The sequence below is a fragment of the Lissotriton vulgaris genome, chromosome 2_1 (genome assembly GCF_964263255.1).
Source record: "Lissotriton vulgaris chromosome 2_1, aLisVul1.2, whole genome shotgun sequence".
In the NCBI taxonomy this organism is placed as follows: Eukaryota; Metazoa; Chordata; class Amphibia; order Caudata; family Salamandridae; genus Lissotriton; species Lissotriton vulgaris.
In genome coordinates, this window is record NC_141687.1 from 317,510,574 (window position 1) to 317,530,249 (window position 19,676).

Here is a 19,676-nt window from a genome sequence, read left to right on the forward strand (position 1 = left end):
AAAGAAAAACGTAACACATCAGAAATGGGCTGATTCGCAAAGCGTTGTCTAGATGTATTTGTGACTCATCCCTGGAATTAGTTGTAAGTGAAAAGTGTGATTGACTTACTAAAGTTTGGGGCCTTCAAAATACACACATATGCTTTAATGTTCACTTTTGCGGGTGGTATACCTAACCTTACGAATCCAGAAAATAATCAACAAACTTTTTTAGAAAAATCTGAAGACTCACATGCAATCTGCCCCCGTCTGTCAAATCAAAATGCAATTATTCACGGTAAATTGAAATCTATTATGCTTTGTGTTTTTTAGTGCAGTGGTGTTGTGAGATGGGGTTGTCCCGCATTTTGACATCTTACCATTCTGGCTGACTGTATCGATTTCTTTTTGACTAAATATGGTTGTTTTGTACTTCCACTCAAATTATGTGTTCTGTTGTATGTGTATTGCTTTAGAGATAGTTAATTAGTTTACGTTCTAGGTGTATTTACAAATAAGTTCTCAGTCCATCCAAATTTTACAAAATTTATTAGACAAAAATGTATTAATAAATATGTATTAAGAAAATGTAGGTTGCAATGGCTCAGTAGTACATACATTTTATATAGTACATTTTGTAACGAAAAACTTAAATATCATCGTAATAGGTTTAACAATTGGAACAAGACTGTAACTGAGTTGGGTCTCTGAAAAGAAGGGCAAGCCGTCCTTTAATATTTAATCTCATTTTCACTCATGAGAGATTAGCAAATTGCTGAACAGTGCCTTTACAAGTTCTGTTTCAGAGTCCATTTTTCCTGCTGATAGACAACGCCACTTCATCTGTTATCTTAAATGTTCTCAGCTCCTTCGTTGCTTTAATTTAGTTAAAAAAACAACTTTCATATATTTCAGATTCCATCGTTGCAAGGAACCTCACTTGCATTAGGCACAATAACTCAGACAGAAAAATACACATACACTTAAACCATTGTAAACAAGTATGCATCATTCAAGTATACAAACAGATAATAATTACAAAACACTTGTTATTCGTACTTTTTACATAAAATGAATAAATAGCAAACATACAAAAATCTTCATAAAATATGGAAGGGGCAAAATATAGGTATTTTTTCTATATAAAATGCAATTCCTGGCTCAAATAAATATACATTAAAAGTTGCACTTTCTTTGAACAACGACTTGTGTAGCTTCGAATACGGTGTTTATACCAGTAACGACCACTAAGTGGTATGCTTACAGTACACTTGGAGACAGATCTCTTACTAGAGAATGTAATATTCCAGTAAAAATGTTCCACACATATAACAAAGTATCTCTCTATACATAGGATGTTGTTTGTTAATTATTAAAGATCAATGAGGTAAGAAGTTCAATAAATACCTGCACCACAATTAAAATATTTACATCTAGATATATTGTATTCAAAATAAGAAAACCTTAGTATAGTTTATGCTTTTGCTGAGTAACTGGAAACACAGTTCACAAAATATTCTCCCAGATCACAAAATATATCACAGACTATTTTTTGTATAAATGGATTCTATTTTTTAACATTTAATAAAGCACACATGGACAGATCAGTCAGGTGGTATTTGCAGATAAGTGGCGTTTTAACATAAGGTGTGTCTTTCTCTTTATATGGGCATTCTTCATCCTCCACGGTCTCAGACAAGTGTAGGACACAAGTACAGGATAATTCGCCCAACATTTTGCATATTTTACCTTGAAAAAGTACAAGTGTTGTAAGAATGCACTTATATTCCACCTAATCCCGCATCTCACTTTCAAGTGATCATCCATCCAGGTCTCTTGATTGCATTTGGGGTTTGCAGCCCATTCTTTTCCTAATCAAGAGTGTTCCAAGTTTCTAACATGTCCCTTTTAAAGTCGCAGAAGCATATTATGGCGTATAGTAGGTGTTTAATCTGAATTCCAAACTCTGAGAGTGGGATGTAGTATTTCATGGAACCTAATCTGCAAAGGCACTTTAGGGATAACACACTTTCGCTTTAGAGGACGGATAGCACCATATCACTGCATGGTCACTCCTTGGAACCTGCAAGTGAGAGCTGGGTTCTGTGCACAGAGATTGTGCTGATAGGTTTTGTGGTACCCACATGAATCTCTTCCACAGTGGTGCCACATTATGGTTCATGATGGGCTCCATGTTCCACCGAGGAGCCGAGTGGAACCACTAAATGGAGTCACTCTGTAGTCCGCAGGAGGGAGGAGCGACTAAGATACCTCTTCAACAAGGCTCAATTGGCATAAATAGAAAAGTGTGGCTTTTAGTGGTGGCAACAGTAATTACACCTCTGTCTCAAATGGGATGCTGTTTGGTTCATTCATGTTTATCACGAGTCCTCGATCTTTTTCGGCAAAGCTATCCATTTCTTCTTCTGCGATCATATTCAGTTTGCGAACGCCTGCAGAGGAAGACACGATACATTATTAAATGGTCTTGACATTTGATGTATTTTACATCTGTGCTAATCTCTCTTTCAGAGTCAGTGGTACATTGCAATAGAAACAAGTATTGGTAAATGCAATAGGTTTCACCTGTGTGATTAATAATACGCAGTTTTTTGTTCCAGCAACAGAACTAGCAGGCACATGCATCAATGTAGTCTTTTGCGATTCTTTAATTATGAATATTAAGGAATCGCAATTAAGGAATTCAAAATCCTATGCATGTAGGAATCACTATAAAATTAGCGATTTCCAAACATTCCTTAATTGCGACTCGCAAATTGCGAAATGCAATTAAGGAATGCCTTCCTATTCATTCCAATGGGCCTACAGCGCCATAGGAATGAATGGAAGAGTGCATGCGCAATTTGCGAATATCAATAGGTACTCGCAAATAGAGCATGCAACTTCAAGGGTGCAAGGGTGTCAAAAGGACACCCTGTTGCACCCCTGAAATTAATCTGTGTACGCATGCTGCGCACATACATGTCCCAAGGACATGTGTGTGTGTAACCTACAACTTTGAAAAATGCACATTAGTGCATTCTTCAAAGTTTTTGCAAATTACCATCACGTACATATTGATGGTAATTTGTCCCCCTATTAGCAAAATCGCACTACAGCACAGGGAACAACATCATATGTAAACTGGGAGGCTGCCAACAAGGAGACGCTGGGAAGAGCAAGGTAAACACCTTCCCAGACTCAAAGCGATGACATTTACTCCGAACATGATTGTTTCCTTTCTGACCCTCTTTAAGTCATTCTACACTGAACAGCACCTTTTAGTTTGTTAAAAGCATGTTGTTTTCCGTTTTCATAGACAACATGATAACATGGCTAGCATTTATCCACTGCGTTACATCTGCCACCTACTGTAACTAAACAATGAGCAGTGTGCACAATATTAACACTGCAAGCTTTGCTGGTATGACTACTGCTAGCACTGCCGACGATGAGCAGTGTTTATATATTAACAATGCTAGTCTTGGGGTTTAGCTACTACTAGCACTGCCAACAACAAGCAGTGTGCATATATTAACACTGCAAGCACTGCAGACAAAGAACAGTGAGCATATATTAACCCTGCAAGCCTTGGGGTATGCTACTGCTAGCACTGCCGACAATGAGCATTGTGCATATATTAGCCCTGCAAGCCTTGGGGCATAGCTACAGCCAGCACTGCAGACAATGAGCATTGTGCATATATTAGCCCTGCAAGCCTTGGGGCATAGCTACAGCCAGCACTGCCGACAATGAGCAGTGTGCATATATTAACCCTGCAAGCCTTGGGGTATGATACTGCTTGCACTGCCGACAATGAGCATTGTGCATATATTAACGCTGCAAGCCGTGGGGTATAGCTACTGCATGCACTGCCGACAATGAGCATTGTGCATATATTAGCCCTGCAAGCCGTGGGGTATAGCTACTGCTAGTACTGCCGACAATGAGCAGTGTGCATATATTAACGCTGCAAGCCGTGGGGTATAGCTACTGCTAGCACTGCCGACAATGAGCAGTGTGCATATATGAACCCTGCAAGCCTTGGGGCATAGCTACTGCTAGCACTGCCGACAATGAGTAGTGTGCATATATTAACACTGCAAGCCGTGGGGTATAGCTACTGCTAGCACTGCCGACAATGAGCAGTGTGCATATGTGAACCCTGCAAGCCTTGGGTTATGCTACTGCCAGCACTGCCGACAATGAGCAGTGTGCATATATTAACCCTGCAAGCCTTGGGGTATGCTACTGCTCGCACTGCCGACAATGAGCAGTGTGCATATATTAACACTGCAAGCCGTGGGGTATAGCTACTGCTAGCACTGCCAACAATGAGCAGTGTGCATATATGAACCCTGCAAGCCTAGGGGTATGCTACTGCAAGCACTGCCGACAATGAGTAGTGTGCATATATTAACACTGCAAGCCGTGGGGTATAGCTACTGCCAGCACTGCCGACAATGAGCAGTCTGCATATATTAGCCCTGCAAGCCTTGGGGCAAAGCTACTGCCAGCACTGCCGACAATGAGCAGTCTGCATATATTAGCCCTGCAAGCCTTGGGGCAAAGCTACTGCCAGCACTGCCGACAATGAGCAGTGTGCATCTATTAGCCCTGCAAGCCTTGGGGCAAAGCTACTGCCAGCACTGCCGACAATGAGCAGTCTGCATATATTAGCCCTGCAAGCCTTGGGACAAAGCTACTGCCAGCACTGCCGACAATGAGCAGTCTGCATATATTAGCCCTGCAAGCCTTGGGGCAAAGCTACTGCCAGCACTGCCGACAATGAGCAGTCTGCATATATTAGCCCTGCAAGCCTTGGGACAAAGCTACTGCCAGCACTGCCGACTATGAGCAGTGCGCATATATTAGCCCTGCAAGCCTTGGGGCAAAGCTACTGCCAGCACTGCCGACAATGAGCAGTCTGCATATATTAGCCCTGCAAGCCTTGGGACAAAGCTACTGCCCACTGCCGGCAATGAGCAGTGTGCATATATTAGCCCTGCAAGCCTTGGGGCAAAGCTACTGCCAGCACTGCCGACTATGAGCAGTGTGCATATATTAGCCCTGCAAGCCTTGGGGCAAAGCTACTGCCAGCACTGCCGACAATGAGCAGTGTGCATATATTAGCCCTGCAAGCCTTGAGGCATAGCTACAGCCAGCACTGCCGACAATGAGCATTGTGCATATATTAGCCCTGCAAGCCTTGGGGCATAGCTACAGCCAGCACTGCCGACAATGAGCAGTGTGCATATATTAACCCTGCCAGCCTTGGGGTATGATACTGCTTGCACTGCCGACAATGAGCAGTGTGCATATATTAACGCTGCAAGCCGTGGGGTATAGCTACTGCTAGCACTGCCGACAATGAGCATTGTGCATATATTAGCCCTGCAAGCCGTGGGGTATAGCTACTGCTAGCACTGCCGACAATGAGCAGTGTGCATATATTAACGCTGCAAGCCGTGGGGTATAGCTACTGCTAGCACTGCCGACAATGAGCAGTGTGCATATATGAACCCTGCAAGCCTTGGGGCATAGCTACTGCTAGCACTGCCGACAATGAGTAGTGTGCATATATTAACACTGCAAGCCGTGGGGTATAGCTACTGCTAGCACTGCCGACAATGAGCAGTGTGCATATATGAACCCTGCAAGCCTTGGGTTATGCTACTGCCAGCACTGCCGACAATGAGCAGTGTGCATATATTAGCCCTGCAAGCCTTGGGGTATGCTACTGCTCGCACTGCCGACAATGAGCAGTGTGCATATATTAACACTGCAAGCCGTGGGGTATAGCTACTGCTAGCACTGCCAACAATGACCAGTGTGCATATATGAACCCTGCAAGCCTAGGGGTATGCTACTGCTAGCACTGCCGACAATGAGTAGTGTGCATATATTAACGCTGCAAGCCGTGGGGTATAGCTACTGCCAGCACTGCCGACAATGAGCAGTCTGCATATATTAGCCCTGCAAGCCTTGGGGCAAAGCTACTGCCAGCACTGCCGACAATGAGCAGTCTGCATATATTAGCCCTGCAAGCCTTGGGACAAAGCTACTGCCAGCACTGCCGACAATGAGCAGTGTGCATATATTAGCCCTGCAAGCCTTGGGGCAAAGCTACTGCCAGCACTGCCGACAATGAGCAGTCTGCATATATTAGCCCTGCAAGCCTTGGGACAAAGCTACTGCCAGCACTGCCGACAATGAGCAGTCTGCATATATTAGCCCTGCAAGCCTTGGGGCAAAGCTACTGCCAGCACTGCCGACAATGAGCAGTCTGCATATATTAGCCCTGCAAGCCTTGGGACAAAGCTACTGCCAGCACTGCCAACAATGAGCAGTGTGCATATATTAGCCCTGCAAGCCTTGGGGCAAAGCTACTGCCAGCACTGCCGACAATGAGCAGTCTGCATATATTAGCCCTGCAAGCCTTGGGACAAAGCTACTGCCCACTGCCGGCAATGAGCAGTGTGCATATATTAACCCTGCAAGCCTTGGGACAAAGCTACTGCCCACTGCCGGCAATGAGCAGTGTGCATATATTAGCCCAGCAAGCCTTGGGGCAAAGCTACTGCCAGCACTGCCGACAATGAGCAGTGTGCATATATTAGCCCAGCAAGCCTTGGGGCAAAGCTACTGCCCACTGCCGGCAATGAGCAGTCTGTAAATATTAGCCCAGCAAGCCTTGGGGCAAAGCTACTGCCCACTGCCGGCAATGAGCAGTGTGCAAATATTAGCCCTGCAAGCCTTGGGGCAAAGCTACTGCCAGCACTGCCGACAATGAGCAGTCTGCATATATTAGCCCTGCAAGCCTTGGGACAAAGCTACTGCCCACTGCCGGCAATGAGCAGTCTGTAAATATTAGCCCAGCAAGCCTTGGGGCAAAGCTACTGCCCACTGCCGGCAATGAGCAGTGTGCAAATATTAGCCCTGCAAGCCTTGGGGCAAAGCTACTGCCAGCACTGCCGACAATGAGCAGTCTGCATATATTAGCCCAGCAAGCCTTGGGGCAAAGCTACTGCCAGCACTGCCGACAATGAGCAGTCTGCATATATTAACCCTGCAAGCCTTGGGACAAAGCTACTGCCCACTGCCGGCAATGAGCAGTCTGCATATATTAGCCCTGCAAGCCTTGGGACAAAGCTACTGCCAGCACTGCCAACAATGAGCAGTGTGGATATATTAGCCCTGCAAGCCTTGGGGCAAAGCTACTGCCAGCACTGCAGACAATGAGCAGTCTGCATATATTAGCCCTGCAAGCCTTGGGACAAAGCTACTGCCAGCACTGCCGACAATGAGCAGTCTGCATATATTAGCCCTGCAAGCCTTGGGACAAAGCTACTGCCCACTGCCGGCAATGAGCAGTGTGCATATATTAGCCCTGTAAGCCTTGGAGCAAAGCTACTGCCAGCACTGCCGACTATGAGCAGTGTGCATATATTAGCCCTGCAAGCCTTGGGGCATAGCTACTGCCAGCACTGCCGACAATGAGCAGTGTGCATATATTAGCCCTACAAGCCTTGGGGCATAGCTACTGCCAGCACTGCCAACAATGAGCAGTGTGCATATATTAGCAGCAGTGTGCATATATTAATACTGCAAACCTTGGGTATAGCTACTGCTGAAAGCACTAATGTGATGGCAGAATAAACCGAATGACTGCTTGGTTACCTTTTGTACCTTCCTTGGGCTCAGCATCCAAGCCATTTGCACAGGTAAGTAAACTTACACCTGCAAATCGCTGTATGAATTAGACTTGATATATGCATCGTGGAGGACAGAAGCCTTCACCCTCTCCATTTACAGAACAACCCCTAATACCTTTAATCAAGGATGGTTGCCATTATGTACTTCATAACAGGGCATGTGTTTGCATTTAGATTTTTTGAAGAAGAGATTGAATAATGAGCTACGGTTTTTTTCAGGACAATGTTAAGAAAATGTACTGTGCAGGTTATTTGCAGTAATAGAATAATTAAGAGGTAAAACTTGGTCTTTCAAATGGATTTGGTACCATGTCTTACAAAACATTGAAAATAAATATTGTACTTTTTAATTGTGATTCGTTGTTCATTTTGCAATGTCACACTTTAAGGATAATAAAACAAGTTTTAAAGAGAATAAACAGTACCTTCAGGCATTGTGTGCCCTGGCTCCTCGTGTATGCACGTCACATGGTTGTGCCATTCGGTCCACTTCACTTCATTGATCCTGCAGAAAGAACACACAGTTTGTAAGTTCACTGCTTTTGGTGATGTCTTTTTCTGATACTTTCACTCCGCCCCCACTCGTTTAGTCAAATCTGGGAAATTGAAGCTGACAATCTTTGAACAAAAATCTTATGAATTGTTTTCGTTCAAAATGTGTCCTTTTAGGCTTTGTGGTGTTTTAGTACATCAGCGCCATTACTGCAAAGTGCTGTAGTGATGATTCATGGGAAGTTGGCACTAGGAAGGGAACCGATAACCCAAATCACATGTCCTTCCATCATTACTTCCTGCCCTCCTGCAAGAGCTTTGCATTCATGGGCATGCCTATTCTTGGAGCTGGAAACAAGACACTGTGATATATATTGTTCATATAAATGCAGTATAGGGGGTGATTTTGTATCATGCGTATCGGGGGACTCGTTTCTGACAATACAGCATCAGTGGTACCGGTCTGGAGGAGGTGTCATGGTTGAACCAGAGTGTCCTCTCAGCAGATCACTGCCACGGTGAACTTATACCACTCTCACTCCCATTAGCTGCTGGTGTCTCTGTTCTTTTCCTCACACCCCACCCCTCCACAGCTCATGGGCTCCTTTCCACCGTGAACCGGTAATTTATTTATTTAATGAGTTTTATATAGCGCTGGCTAGACCCGTAGGTATCAGAGCGCTTTACATTCAGTTACACAATGTTACAGAAAATGATAACAATTACACGTTACGTAAAAAAAAATAGGCAACACATTGAAAGGGAGAAGAAAGAAGATAGAAGTAGGGAGGGGGGGGAAGGGGGAATTGTGAGGGGAAAGATTAGGGAAAAGACGGCAGGAGAGACGAAGGAAGTTTGCACAAAGACCGACTGGGTAGGTGGCGACCAAGGAAGGAGTCCACAGCCAGTCACCCCTTTAGCTAAGCAAGGTAGCTCCATCGGGCATTAATTAAATATCTAGGTCTCAAACTGACGAGGGAGAGTTCACGTGAGAAAGTCCAGCGAATAAGCAGGGGGGAACTGTGAGCAAGGACGGGTGAGGGCAGGGTCAATAGCTGGAAAGAAGAGAAGTGTAGGGCGGTGGGCGTAGGGTGAAGGGGGAGGAGGGAGATAAGGTCAAGGAGAGACGCAGGAGAGTTTGCCCAAGGACCGGCTGGGTAGGTGATGGCCAAGGAGGGAATCCAAAGCCCATCTCCCCTTTAGCTCACGAGGTAGCTCCACCGGGCATCAGTAAAAATGTCTTTTCTCCCTTCCGGGTGTCTGCTCCATCGATGCCAAAGACTGATGGTTTTTAAAGGTGATGTATTCCTGTCTCTCTCTATAAAGTCATCCTGTTGCTGCTTATGAAAGTAATTGTAGGCTCATTCACACAAGTGCATGCAAAGCAGACATGCTGATAGCCTGCACTTGGATCAAGAAAGTGCTGTGCTGTGTATATATGAAGAAAGCTTGCTTTACATCTCTCTTGCTAAGCCTGCTCTGCGTGAGAGATACTTGCACATCTAGTGTCTGTGCTATGCTAAACTTGATTTAGTGTAACTTCCTGTGCTGCTGCACAGGCTGTACTTGCTCAGTGTATGCAAGGAACGCTTACACATTTGCTAACTTTATTGTAATTGCTCATTAAGTATGAGCGAAGCTGATTCTGCTGCTGCCAGTGCTGTACATCTGCTGTGTGAGTGACTGAAAACCTGTGTTGTACGTGTACTCTGTGTGGGTGGAACCGTGAATTGCTGAGATGATCACGTGAGGGAAGTTTGCGCTGCTGCTGTGGTCTGTGTGAGGGAAGCTTGTTCTGCTTTCTGCTGCTTAATTTTTGCGTGAAGGAAGCCTTTGCTACTGCTGCCTGTGCTGCGTCTGCTTGGCTACCGAGGGAAACATGCACTGAAAGTCTGCATCAATTCTGTACCTGTTTTGCGTGCAAGTCTTTGGCTGCAACTGTTATTTGTAAGCAAGTGACCTTTGCAGTACTGATGCCAATGCAATACTTCTGTGAACTTGCAGTGCAGCTACCTGTGATGTATCTGTTTTGTGTGTGTGTGCGTGTGTCAGCTAGAGTGAGAAAGAAAGCGAAAGAGGGAATATTGCCAATGCTGCACTCATTTGCTCTCTATCCTTCTCTTGGGAGGGGGGGGGGGGGGGGTGTGATATACTGCTGCTTGTGTGCCTGTGCTTTACTGATTTGTGTGTCTATGTGTGCTCTGTGTTTATGGTGGAGGAAGCACCAGGAAAGGGGGGGGTGATTTACTGCTGCTTGTGTACCTGTGCATTACTGATTTGTGTGTTTGTGTGAAACCATGTTCTAGGTCTGTCTGGGAAGCTGACTTTGCTTGCAATCTGTGCTCCACCTGATTATGTGTGTTGGTAGCTTACACCATTGCTCAAGGTCCAGTGCCTGCAACGGGTATATGAAATCTGCACTGCAGCTCCTGTGCTGTAACTGTTCCCTGCACTTGAGTGAGGTTTGCACTGATTCTGTCCGTGCTGTGCCTATTCTATGTATCAAGGTGAGTGGCCCCATGTTACTGCCTGTGATGTGGCAGGTCTGTGTGTGGCAAACTCACGCACTGCTGTGATCTATGCATCATGGTCTTTGCATTACCGCTTATGCATGCTTGGCCTGTTCTAACATGCCCAATGTGTGTTTTGAGATTCACTACATGGATTTATTTCATGGATTTATCACATGGATGCATTACATGGATTTACCTCAATCTGACCAGGCATTATGATTCAATGACTACCACTCAGCAGCACTGTAAGTTCTGGCAACACTCTACCAAATCGATTGGCTTTGTGCCAGTGCTTGTTTTGACTGCATCTGTGCTGTAATACCAGGGCCCTTTTCCATCGGGTGACAATGGTTCATTCGTCTATTCACCAGGCTCTGATAGCCCAAGCTGCAGCAGTGCCACTCTTCTTGCTGTTCCTGGGCATAGACATCATAGTGACACTGACATGCCAGCATGTTCCAGCATTTTCAGACCCTTGCACTAGCATGACTAAACAGATGCAATCGAACATATGTTAGAACATCCAGACTGCATCTAATCTTTACATGTAGGGATTCTACCACTACTCAGCGGCAGGAATCGAAGAATTGAGTTCAGGGTTAGAAAGAAAAGATTGCCTAGTTTGGAGGGTGCTCGATAGAGGTATCCCACGGCCATGCCGGGGCACCATGCTAATGGCAAGTGCTGGTTGATAGAGGCCATCACCCCACACTCTACCGTGCTTGCTTCCCTGGTTCCTTTTGAGGGCATTCTGAAGTGGTGAGTCTGTGGTCAAGTGTGTGTGCCACAGATGTTTTAGTGTCTCTCATGCAGTACCCAGAACTCCCCCAAACACATTGAAATGCCTCAGGCACTCAGTCTGGGCAATGAAAGGTTTGGGATCCAGGGGATGGAACTTTTAAAAGTGGCAGCAGAAGATGCTCAGCAGTGAGGGGCAAAAGATCAGCTGTCATTGGTAGCACCACCCGGGGTTATCCCAAACCGGGAGCAGGTGAAATGCTTTGGATTGTTTGACTGCTCTGTTTATTAAAGGTGGTCTACAGGGCCTTAACGGTGGCTACCCTAAACAACCAATGAGTAGTCATCAGTGCCTTTAGCCTGCCATTGGTTGGTCGAAGAAGCTAGATATTTTTGTTTGAGGATTACTTAGAAATGTTCTACTATTGAACCCTCTATGAGAGTTTTCTTCCGTCTTGGGATGCGCCATCTTGCCTTTGAATCCTCAGAAGAAGTATCGAGAAATCATTTGAGGCAACAAGAGGTGGGACATTTGTTAGGCCATGTCTTTATTTTCTTCCAGAGATTTGGTCCAGTTCCACCTCCAGTGAGTGGTGTTCCTTTGCCACAAAGTGACTGAGACTCACAGTAGACATTAGTGCTATGAGACTAGCACTATTAATATAATCATCTCAGTCTGCAGATTTACCTTGGTGTGACTCTATATTTGTTAATTTGCACATGGCCCTGATGAATCATAAGCCCTGTCCTGAGCAGGAGGGTTAAGGGTCTGATTTTGGGAGCTTGTTCCTTGGCAGGCTTGGTCTTAGCCACTTTTCTTGCACAGCTGTATTGGTACCTCAGGCAGACGTTTGCTGACCAGAAACTTGAGTGTACCTTCACCCTTGCATAACTGTTACAGGCTGGGGGTCCAGCAGCACCTAGACCTGGGTTATCAATCCTTCTAGGTGTGCAGAGACTCTGGTATCTGGGATAATAAATGACTAGTATTGCATCACTGCCTGGTATTTGCCTGTTTATTTATGCTCTCTGCGCCTATCCTTCACCTTTCCAGTTGTTGATTTTGATAGGCCCTCACAAGTACGAAGGATGAATAAGCAAAAGGAGTGAGAAGGAATGGCTAGACTTTTTTTTATCACCCCTTCCTTGATACATTACTAAATCAGCACCCACCATCCCCCTTGTGATTGGGATAGTAGGGTCTCCACTTTATAGGTCCCCAGAGGTGCAAATATGTAACATTAGGCAGTAACATGACTATTGTGTGTTTGCAGGAATGGCAAAAGGGCCTTCAATCCTACTTAACTTAGTAGATAGTTACCTTAAGCAGGTCCTGTAGTCATCTGTGGATACCTTGCACCTTTCGCCAAGTTGAAATTTAGCCTTCAGCCACTGAGGTAAGGATTTTTCACAATCCAAAATAGTTCTGGCTCTCTGAAAAAACACAAAGTAGTGATTTTCTAATTGTTATGTTGTGCCTTAACTTAAACATGATAGATGCTTATCACTCCCAAACAGGCAACCACTCTGCTCTGAGGCGAATACCAAAAAATACAGCAATTCAATTTCTTAAGGTTTTATTGTTTATCGATTTAGATTAGTATATCGGATTTGAGCAAAGAATATATGGTATCGAAAGATGAAAACAGTGACTGTCTGGCACAGATACATTACAAGACTCAATTTGTTTCTATATCTTGTTCTCTGCACTATCAACTTGTGCTAAAGTTGCACTCTGCAAAATATATACATAAATAAATACATAAAAAGACCCAGGGCCTCATTTATGAGACTCCTTGCGCCTCTGGAACGTCACTTTGTTTGACGTTCTGTGGGGCAGAAGCCTGCGTGATATTTATCGGGCAGCACTAAGCCACTTTTTTTGGCTTAATTCTGCCTGATAAATATCAGTCCCTTTAACGCAGTGTTCTGCGTTAAAGGGGAGTGCAATGGGTGTTGCTGGGGGCGTTCCCAGCCACATCCATGGCCTTTTGACACTGCCCTAGATTTACGAAAAATCGTAAATCTGAGGCACTGTGTAAAAGTCCAAATAATAAATAAATTCTTTAAAAACAAATTACGTTTATTGTGAAGAGAGCACAGTACATCTGCTCAGGCTGAGATGCAGTTCAATAATGCCTGAACACATTCTGACAGTGATGTCACATAAACAGATCAGTGCCAGTGCACAGATCAAATGAATACACATTCTACATTAAAAAGGGCAACAGAATAAAAAGGGAAATGGAAAATAGAATTACAAAATATAACACCCTGCCAAAAGCTTACGCCTCCCCTGGGGAGGCGTAATGGAGGCACAACGGGGAGAAATATCTTTATTTATCCTCGTTTTTCCTGTTTCTATGTGTGTTGCATTCTGCAGCACACATAGAAAGAGGAAAAAGCCTGTTGTGATTATTTTTGCACAGAAAGATTTCCCTTCCTCCACAAAAATAATCAAAAATAATCATCCCCGCAACGCAGGTACCTTTGCACCATGGCGCAAAGGTGCCTGCGTTGGCGCACAACAGCCCATTGTGCGCTGGCTCAGGGGAAAAGGACAGGAATGCGCTGTATCTTATAGATACGGCGCATTCCTGCCCTTTTCTTTGGCCGTAGGGAAGTGCAGCAGGAAGGCCTGCTGCACTTCCCTACGTCAAAACCTCATAAATGAGGCCCCCAATTTCCAGGGCAATGAACCAAAGCCAGGGACTGACAACTAATTTAGGTGAGCACCTATATAGGTAATGACCTATAAAAGGAATGGGTTGGGTGGCTATGCTCCCCAAGGGAATCTTTCAGAATGTCCACAAGAAGTTTTTTACAACCAGACAGCTTCACTATGTGGTAGGCTTTGACCTAATGGCATCTGCATCGAACATTTGGTGCACAAAGGACAAGTTTACTTGCTGATAGGTCCAACTATCATTACAAACGTCAGTGCAAAGTCACAGGTACACTAGTGCAATCTGAGGAATCTGAAATTGTTAGGGCTGAATTTCACAAACACAAGTACAGTTTTTGTAGTCTGAAAATAGTGATGTTCATTTCAGCTGTTCCCAGTGCCACCTACATAAACCAGCCCCCTGCTCTTACCTGCACTGGGCAGCAAGCTTAAGGGCCACCCCAGGTAGCAGTAGGTCTAGCTATGCCACTGTTGCCGAGTGGTGTACTTAGAGTTCTGAGAGCAAGTGACAACTTTCCATGGCGGCAATGTCGCTTACACCCCCCATTTTTTAAATTTCAGCAACTGGCAAATTTGTAATTTCTAGGACTTTTCAACTCAGCACACCTGTTATAGAGGTAATAAGTAAACACCAACCTGCAGCCTCCAAATGTGCTCGCTTTCTTTGGAGACCTTTTCCACGGTTTCTCCCATGAGCGCAATCAACATGTTGAGGAGGAGGACGAAGGTCAGTATGACGTAGGATATGAGCAGGAGCAGGAACAGCACTGGATACTTCGAATCCTGCTGGATCTCCAGATCTCCCAGCCCAATGGTGAGCTTGAAAAGCTCTACTATGGCGGTGCTGAAATTATTGTATTCACTGCATTCACTGTCGTCATCGCACGTTTCAATCAACGATGCAAGAGCTAGGGGAGAAAAACATATGATCAAAAGGACATTCGGCTCTTCTCTTCTCCATACCGCCCTGTAGCATGTGCCCTCTGAAATATCATATTATCGTTGGTCTGTTAAAATTCCAAGTAGATTGATACGAATCATTTCTAAACAGGTTATGTTTTATAGGGTTATTTTATAATTGTTCTTAATCTGCAATGCATGCAAGTGAGTTCATAAATAAATAAAATGCAATAATAATTAACCTTGCTCTAAAAATAGTACGATTTTAATTCAGTCTATAAAGAAACAAGAACCCTTTGAACATCTACTGTAATGTTAGCAAAAAATGACAAATTTAATTTGCTATTTGAGTGATACATGCAAAGCAGGTAGTATCCCCATCCATCCTCTAAGTACTCAAAAATTCCAAGTCTAGAGCTCAAGCTTCTCAATGCATCGGGCATCCTAGAGTCTATGTTCACTGCGTTCATTCGATTGTGTCGCTGTGTCCACATCTCTCTTAGACCGTCTCCAGCATCTCCCCCGTCAATATATCCGTCTGTCTATCGATCAATTTGTATAACACTCTAAGGTACTCTTGTCCATGTTTCCCAGTGTGCATTTCTCCTTCTGTGCCCGTGCTTCTGAGTCTCCCTGTGTCCATGTCTCTGTATGGCTGTGTCTCTCCGTGTCATCTTTCGATGTGGACATCTCCCAGTCTTTCCACTGTTCCATCTTTTAGCATTAATCTTGTGAAATACCAAGCTCTTGTTGACCTGCTGAGCCGCAGAGCGAATGGTCAGTAATCATTTTGAAAGAAAATATTTCTACTTCTAGGTAACATTAAGAGTGTTCTTAACTATTAATTAAATAAAAAAGCAATATTTAACCATGGCCCCAGAATGCTAAACTTTCTGTTAAATATACAAAGTTACAGAAACGATTTGAAAATTAGCTGTAACTTGAAGTTCAGAGTACATGGAGAATCCTAAATTTGTATTGATTTTTGAGTAATGTATGCAATGCACGCAGGGTCACATTCTACAGACCCATTGTTCATCCTGGTAACTCGGCACTCTCGGGGTTACCGATAGCAGAGGTACCAGTGACATAGTTTGGAGGTGAAAACAGATACTGGTAGATGACACGTAGGACCCTGATTGTCCCCTCTAAAGTGATGGGTTCTAGCATATTTTCCAAGGCTTCCAGACTGTTTTTGGTGGTACAATTTGTGTGGGATATGGATTCTTTTCATGCAGTACAGGTCTACCCAAGCTTTCAGTACTTTATGGCAGTGGCTGTTGGACTGGTCACCTGCAGTATTATTGGCTTTTAGGATGATTTGTGTGTGTTCTGCAGAGTTGCAGAATGTCAGGGTGAAGAATTGGATCAGAGTTGTGTGGGGTGTCAAATATGTATCGATTATTAAGGGTCACAAGGTGTATAATTTTGGAGTCGCACACTTGAGTGCTTAATGTATAAAAGGAATGGTAGGAGTGACATTTTTTGATTTATTGGAGAGGAAGATGGAGAAACATTTTAGCGCTGTGCTGTTCATGCTAAGGATGAATTATGATTATCAAGTGTTTGACTTTGTAAAAACGTGTTTAGAGGGCTAGAGATATTAGGCCTCTGACTCCATATGAGCCAGCTTCATTGTCATGACTGGCTTGAACCTGGGTAGCCTGCTTGTTTCATTTGGGACAGTTTTGCAGGTGGGTACAGACTGGCCACCCTAAACTAATACTTGCAATTTGAAAATATAAGATCTTAACTGTACGACTTATGTGCCATTATTGTTTAATTATGTCTTTGGCCAATCTGACCTGTGTGTCATACATAATCTAACACACTCAAGCTCTGTGTGACAATCTTAGCTATTTTTTTAGACTAAGATCACCATCACCATCTTCAGTCTTTTTCCAGATAGCACTGCTTTTACATTTGCTACAGTGTCTATTCTGATACTTGCTGCCTCCTCGGTGGGAGTTGGTGTAATTTTTACCAGTCTCCCTGCAGAAGGTAAAATCACTCCAGAGTTTTTCGATTTCAAACAGATTTACCCAGATCTTTTTCTTTTGTTGACTAACTCTGCTTCTAAAGGCTTACCTCTTAACCCTTTACAGCTGAAAACCTGGAACAAAATGGCCGCCTCTTTGGCAGAGCCCCTGCGAGCCATTTGTAATTAATCATTAGCTACAGGTTTAGTACCTAGTGAACTAATAAAAAGCGTTGGTGGTCCCTTCGCTGAAAAAAACAACGGCAGATCCGTCAAACCTTAACAACTTGTGACCCTTCTCGCTTATGCATTTCTATTAAAAATTCTGGAAACATTTGTGGAAAGGTGTCTATCAGACTTCATGGAACCACATCACCTACTGGAACATGTCCAATATGGTTTCCTCCCTGGCCATGCAGAGAATCAGCCTCAGTCTAGGTTCTGGATGACCTTCATATAGCATCAGATGTGTCACTTTGTGACCTTGTACTATTGAATCTGTCAGCCACCTTCAATACGTTCGCACACAAAAGTATTATAAACAGATAGGAAGAAGTCGGAGTCAGAGGTATGGCACGTGGGTGGTCCAGGTCCTATCTGGAGAACATAAGCAAAGTTGTTCATCTTCCCCATTTCAATCTGAGCTCGGACCAATCGATCAAGGAGTCCATTAGGGATCGTCACTGAGCCCCGCACTTTTTACCTTGAATTTAAAACCACTGGCTCAGTTGATATGTGATCGAGGAATTAACCTGATGAATTATGTCAATGCCACTCAGCTAATCATTTCAGTGGATCAATCTTCCTCAGCCACTTTTGAGGCTTCAATACCTGCATGGATGCAATAGCTGTGTGGCTTAGTCAGAGCTATCTCAAATCAATAACAATGAGACATTGGTAATCTGCTGTTCCACTAGCAATATCCCATGGTCATTAGCAGTGTTGGACGTGATCGTACAACACCCAGGGGAATATGTCCTCATCCTTGATCTCAGTCAAGAACTTTGTATTTTATTTTGATGAGGCCCTCACCCATGTGAGTCAGGTGACATAACCGTCAGCCATCAGCTTCGCTCTTCTGAAGTTACTACGGAAAATAATCCCACTCCTTCCAAGTCATACATACGCTCTGTTTGTAGAGTCCACCATTTGAACAGAATGGACTATGGTAATGCCTTCTTTTTAGGCACTCCAGAATACTTAGTCAAAAGGTTATAACATTGAATCAGCGTAGCTAAATGGGCTTTATCTTGCCAACTGAAGGCCTCTGCTTGTAAAGCTCCTGATTCCCTTCACTGGCTTCTGGTGCGTAAATTCATTTATTTAAAATCACTGTTTCTGGTTCATAAGGCTATTCATGGCACTGGTCCGCAATACCTCAAGATACAAAGCCAGCGGTATACACCCAGTCGCCTACTATGCTCGGCATCATTCAATTTACTCTGTAAACCTAAATTCAGAAGAGCAATTCTGGTGGTCGAGCTTCCTCTATTCAGGCAGCCTACCTGTGGGACTGCCTCCTCCAGCATCTTTGCTCCATCAAGAATTTATTGTAGTCCCAGAAAGGCTTAAAACCTGACTTTACACCTGCTAATACAGCAAGATGTTCAATTATTCTCTTTGTTTTCTGTAAACTCAGCACCAGGACACCTCTACTGGCAGCTGCTGCGCTCTACATATGCATGTAACAATAATAATAATCATATAAGTAATAATAATGAAAACGATCAAACAATACATACCTACACCAAATCCAAACAAGAACAGGATGTAAACAAACAGAAACTTCAGCACATCGTTTAAAATGACCTGAGAATAAAGAAATGAAATAATAAATGGGTGGTTTTGAAGGCTTAAAGTAATTAAATGACAGTGAAAGTAAGAATTGTTTTCTCACGCTGGAGTAGATGCTGTTAAAACAGATTAACGAGCCCCGTGCGACACATTTGCCCCGCCGCTGAGTCACTTATGTGACGCAGCGGAAGGGCAAAGCAAGTGCAACGCTGCGATGGATTTACAATGTGATGCATCCAGGGAGATGCATCACGCCGTAAACCCCTATACCACATTATACCTGCGTCAGGTATAATGTGAGCATACCGTCGCAGTGTGGGCGTTCCGTTGCAGGAAAGTCTCGGAAAAGTGCCTGAGTGAAATCTACAAGATTTCACTGAGTCACTTTTCCGACGCCGCTGCGTCAAAACCTTGCGCCTGCTCGAAGCAGGCGTAAGGAGTGATGCAGAATGTTAAAGATAGGCCGGTTTGGGACAGTGCTGGAGTTGCGTCATGCCCGCAATGCAACTCCAGCAGTGCGCCAACCTTTCGCCGCAGATACAACACACATCTGCTTATCCTTGTGCCACAGTGCGCCGCATTGTAAATGCGGCACATCTGTTGCGGCACAAGGATAGTTTTGCGAGTCGCAAGTTTACTGGGGCATCCCTGCTGAGATGCGCCAGTCCTTGCAGATCTGCCCCTGAGTGGTCAAAAAACCTTGAAAGAGATGCTTTTTGTCTTATCCTATTTCTCCTCTGGTATATAATGAATTCAAAAGATCAAAGGTGCATAAATTCTAATCAGCATTTCTCAGAAGCTTATCTATGTGTAAAGTCACAAAATAAATTGGCATGGAGATCAACATAGGCAGGTGGGACAGAGCCGTTACTGCAAGTTTA

General features: G+C 44.1%; 1 protein-coding gene across 2 annotated transcripts in view; it reads right to left on the reverse strand.

Annotated features, from left to right (window-relative positions):
* Nucleotides 1-511: 511 nt before the first annotated feature.
* The window catches only part of TRPV3 (transient receptor potential cation channel subfamily V member 3), a 75,929-nt gene continuing 56,764 nt past the window's right edge, over nt 512-19,676 (reverse strand). For both annotated transcript variants that reach the window (XM_086955017.1, XM_086955016.1), the window contains exons 14-18: nt 18,744-18,810; nt 14,760-15,031; nt 12,759-12,871; nt 8,120-8,199; nt 512-2,432 (exon numbers count right to left, since the gene is read on the reverse strand). In XM_086955017.1, coding sequence (XP_086811143.1) covers nt 2,314-2,432; nt 8,120-8,199; nt 12,759-12,871; nt 14,760-15,031; nt 18,744-18,810 — 651 coding nt within the window. In that variant the 3' untranslated portion in view covers nt 512-2,313. The remainder of the gene's footprint in view (nt 2,433-8,119; nt 8,200-12,758; nt 12,872-14,759; nt 15,032-18,743; nt 18,811-19,676) is intronic.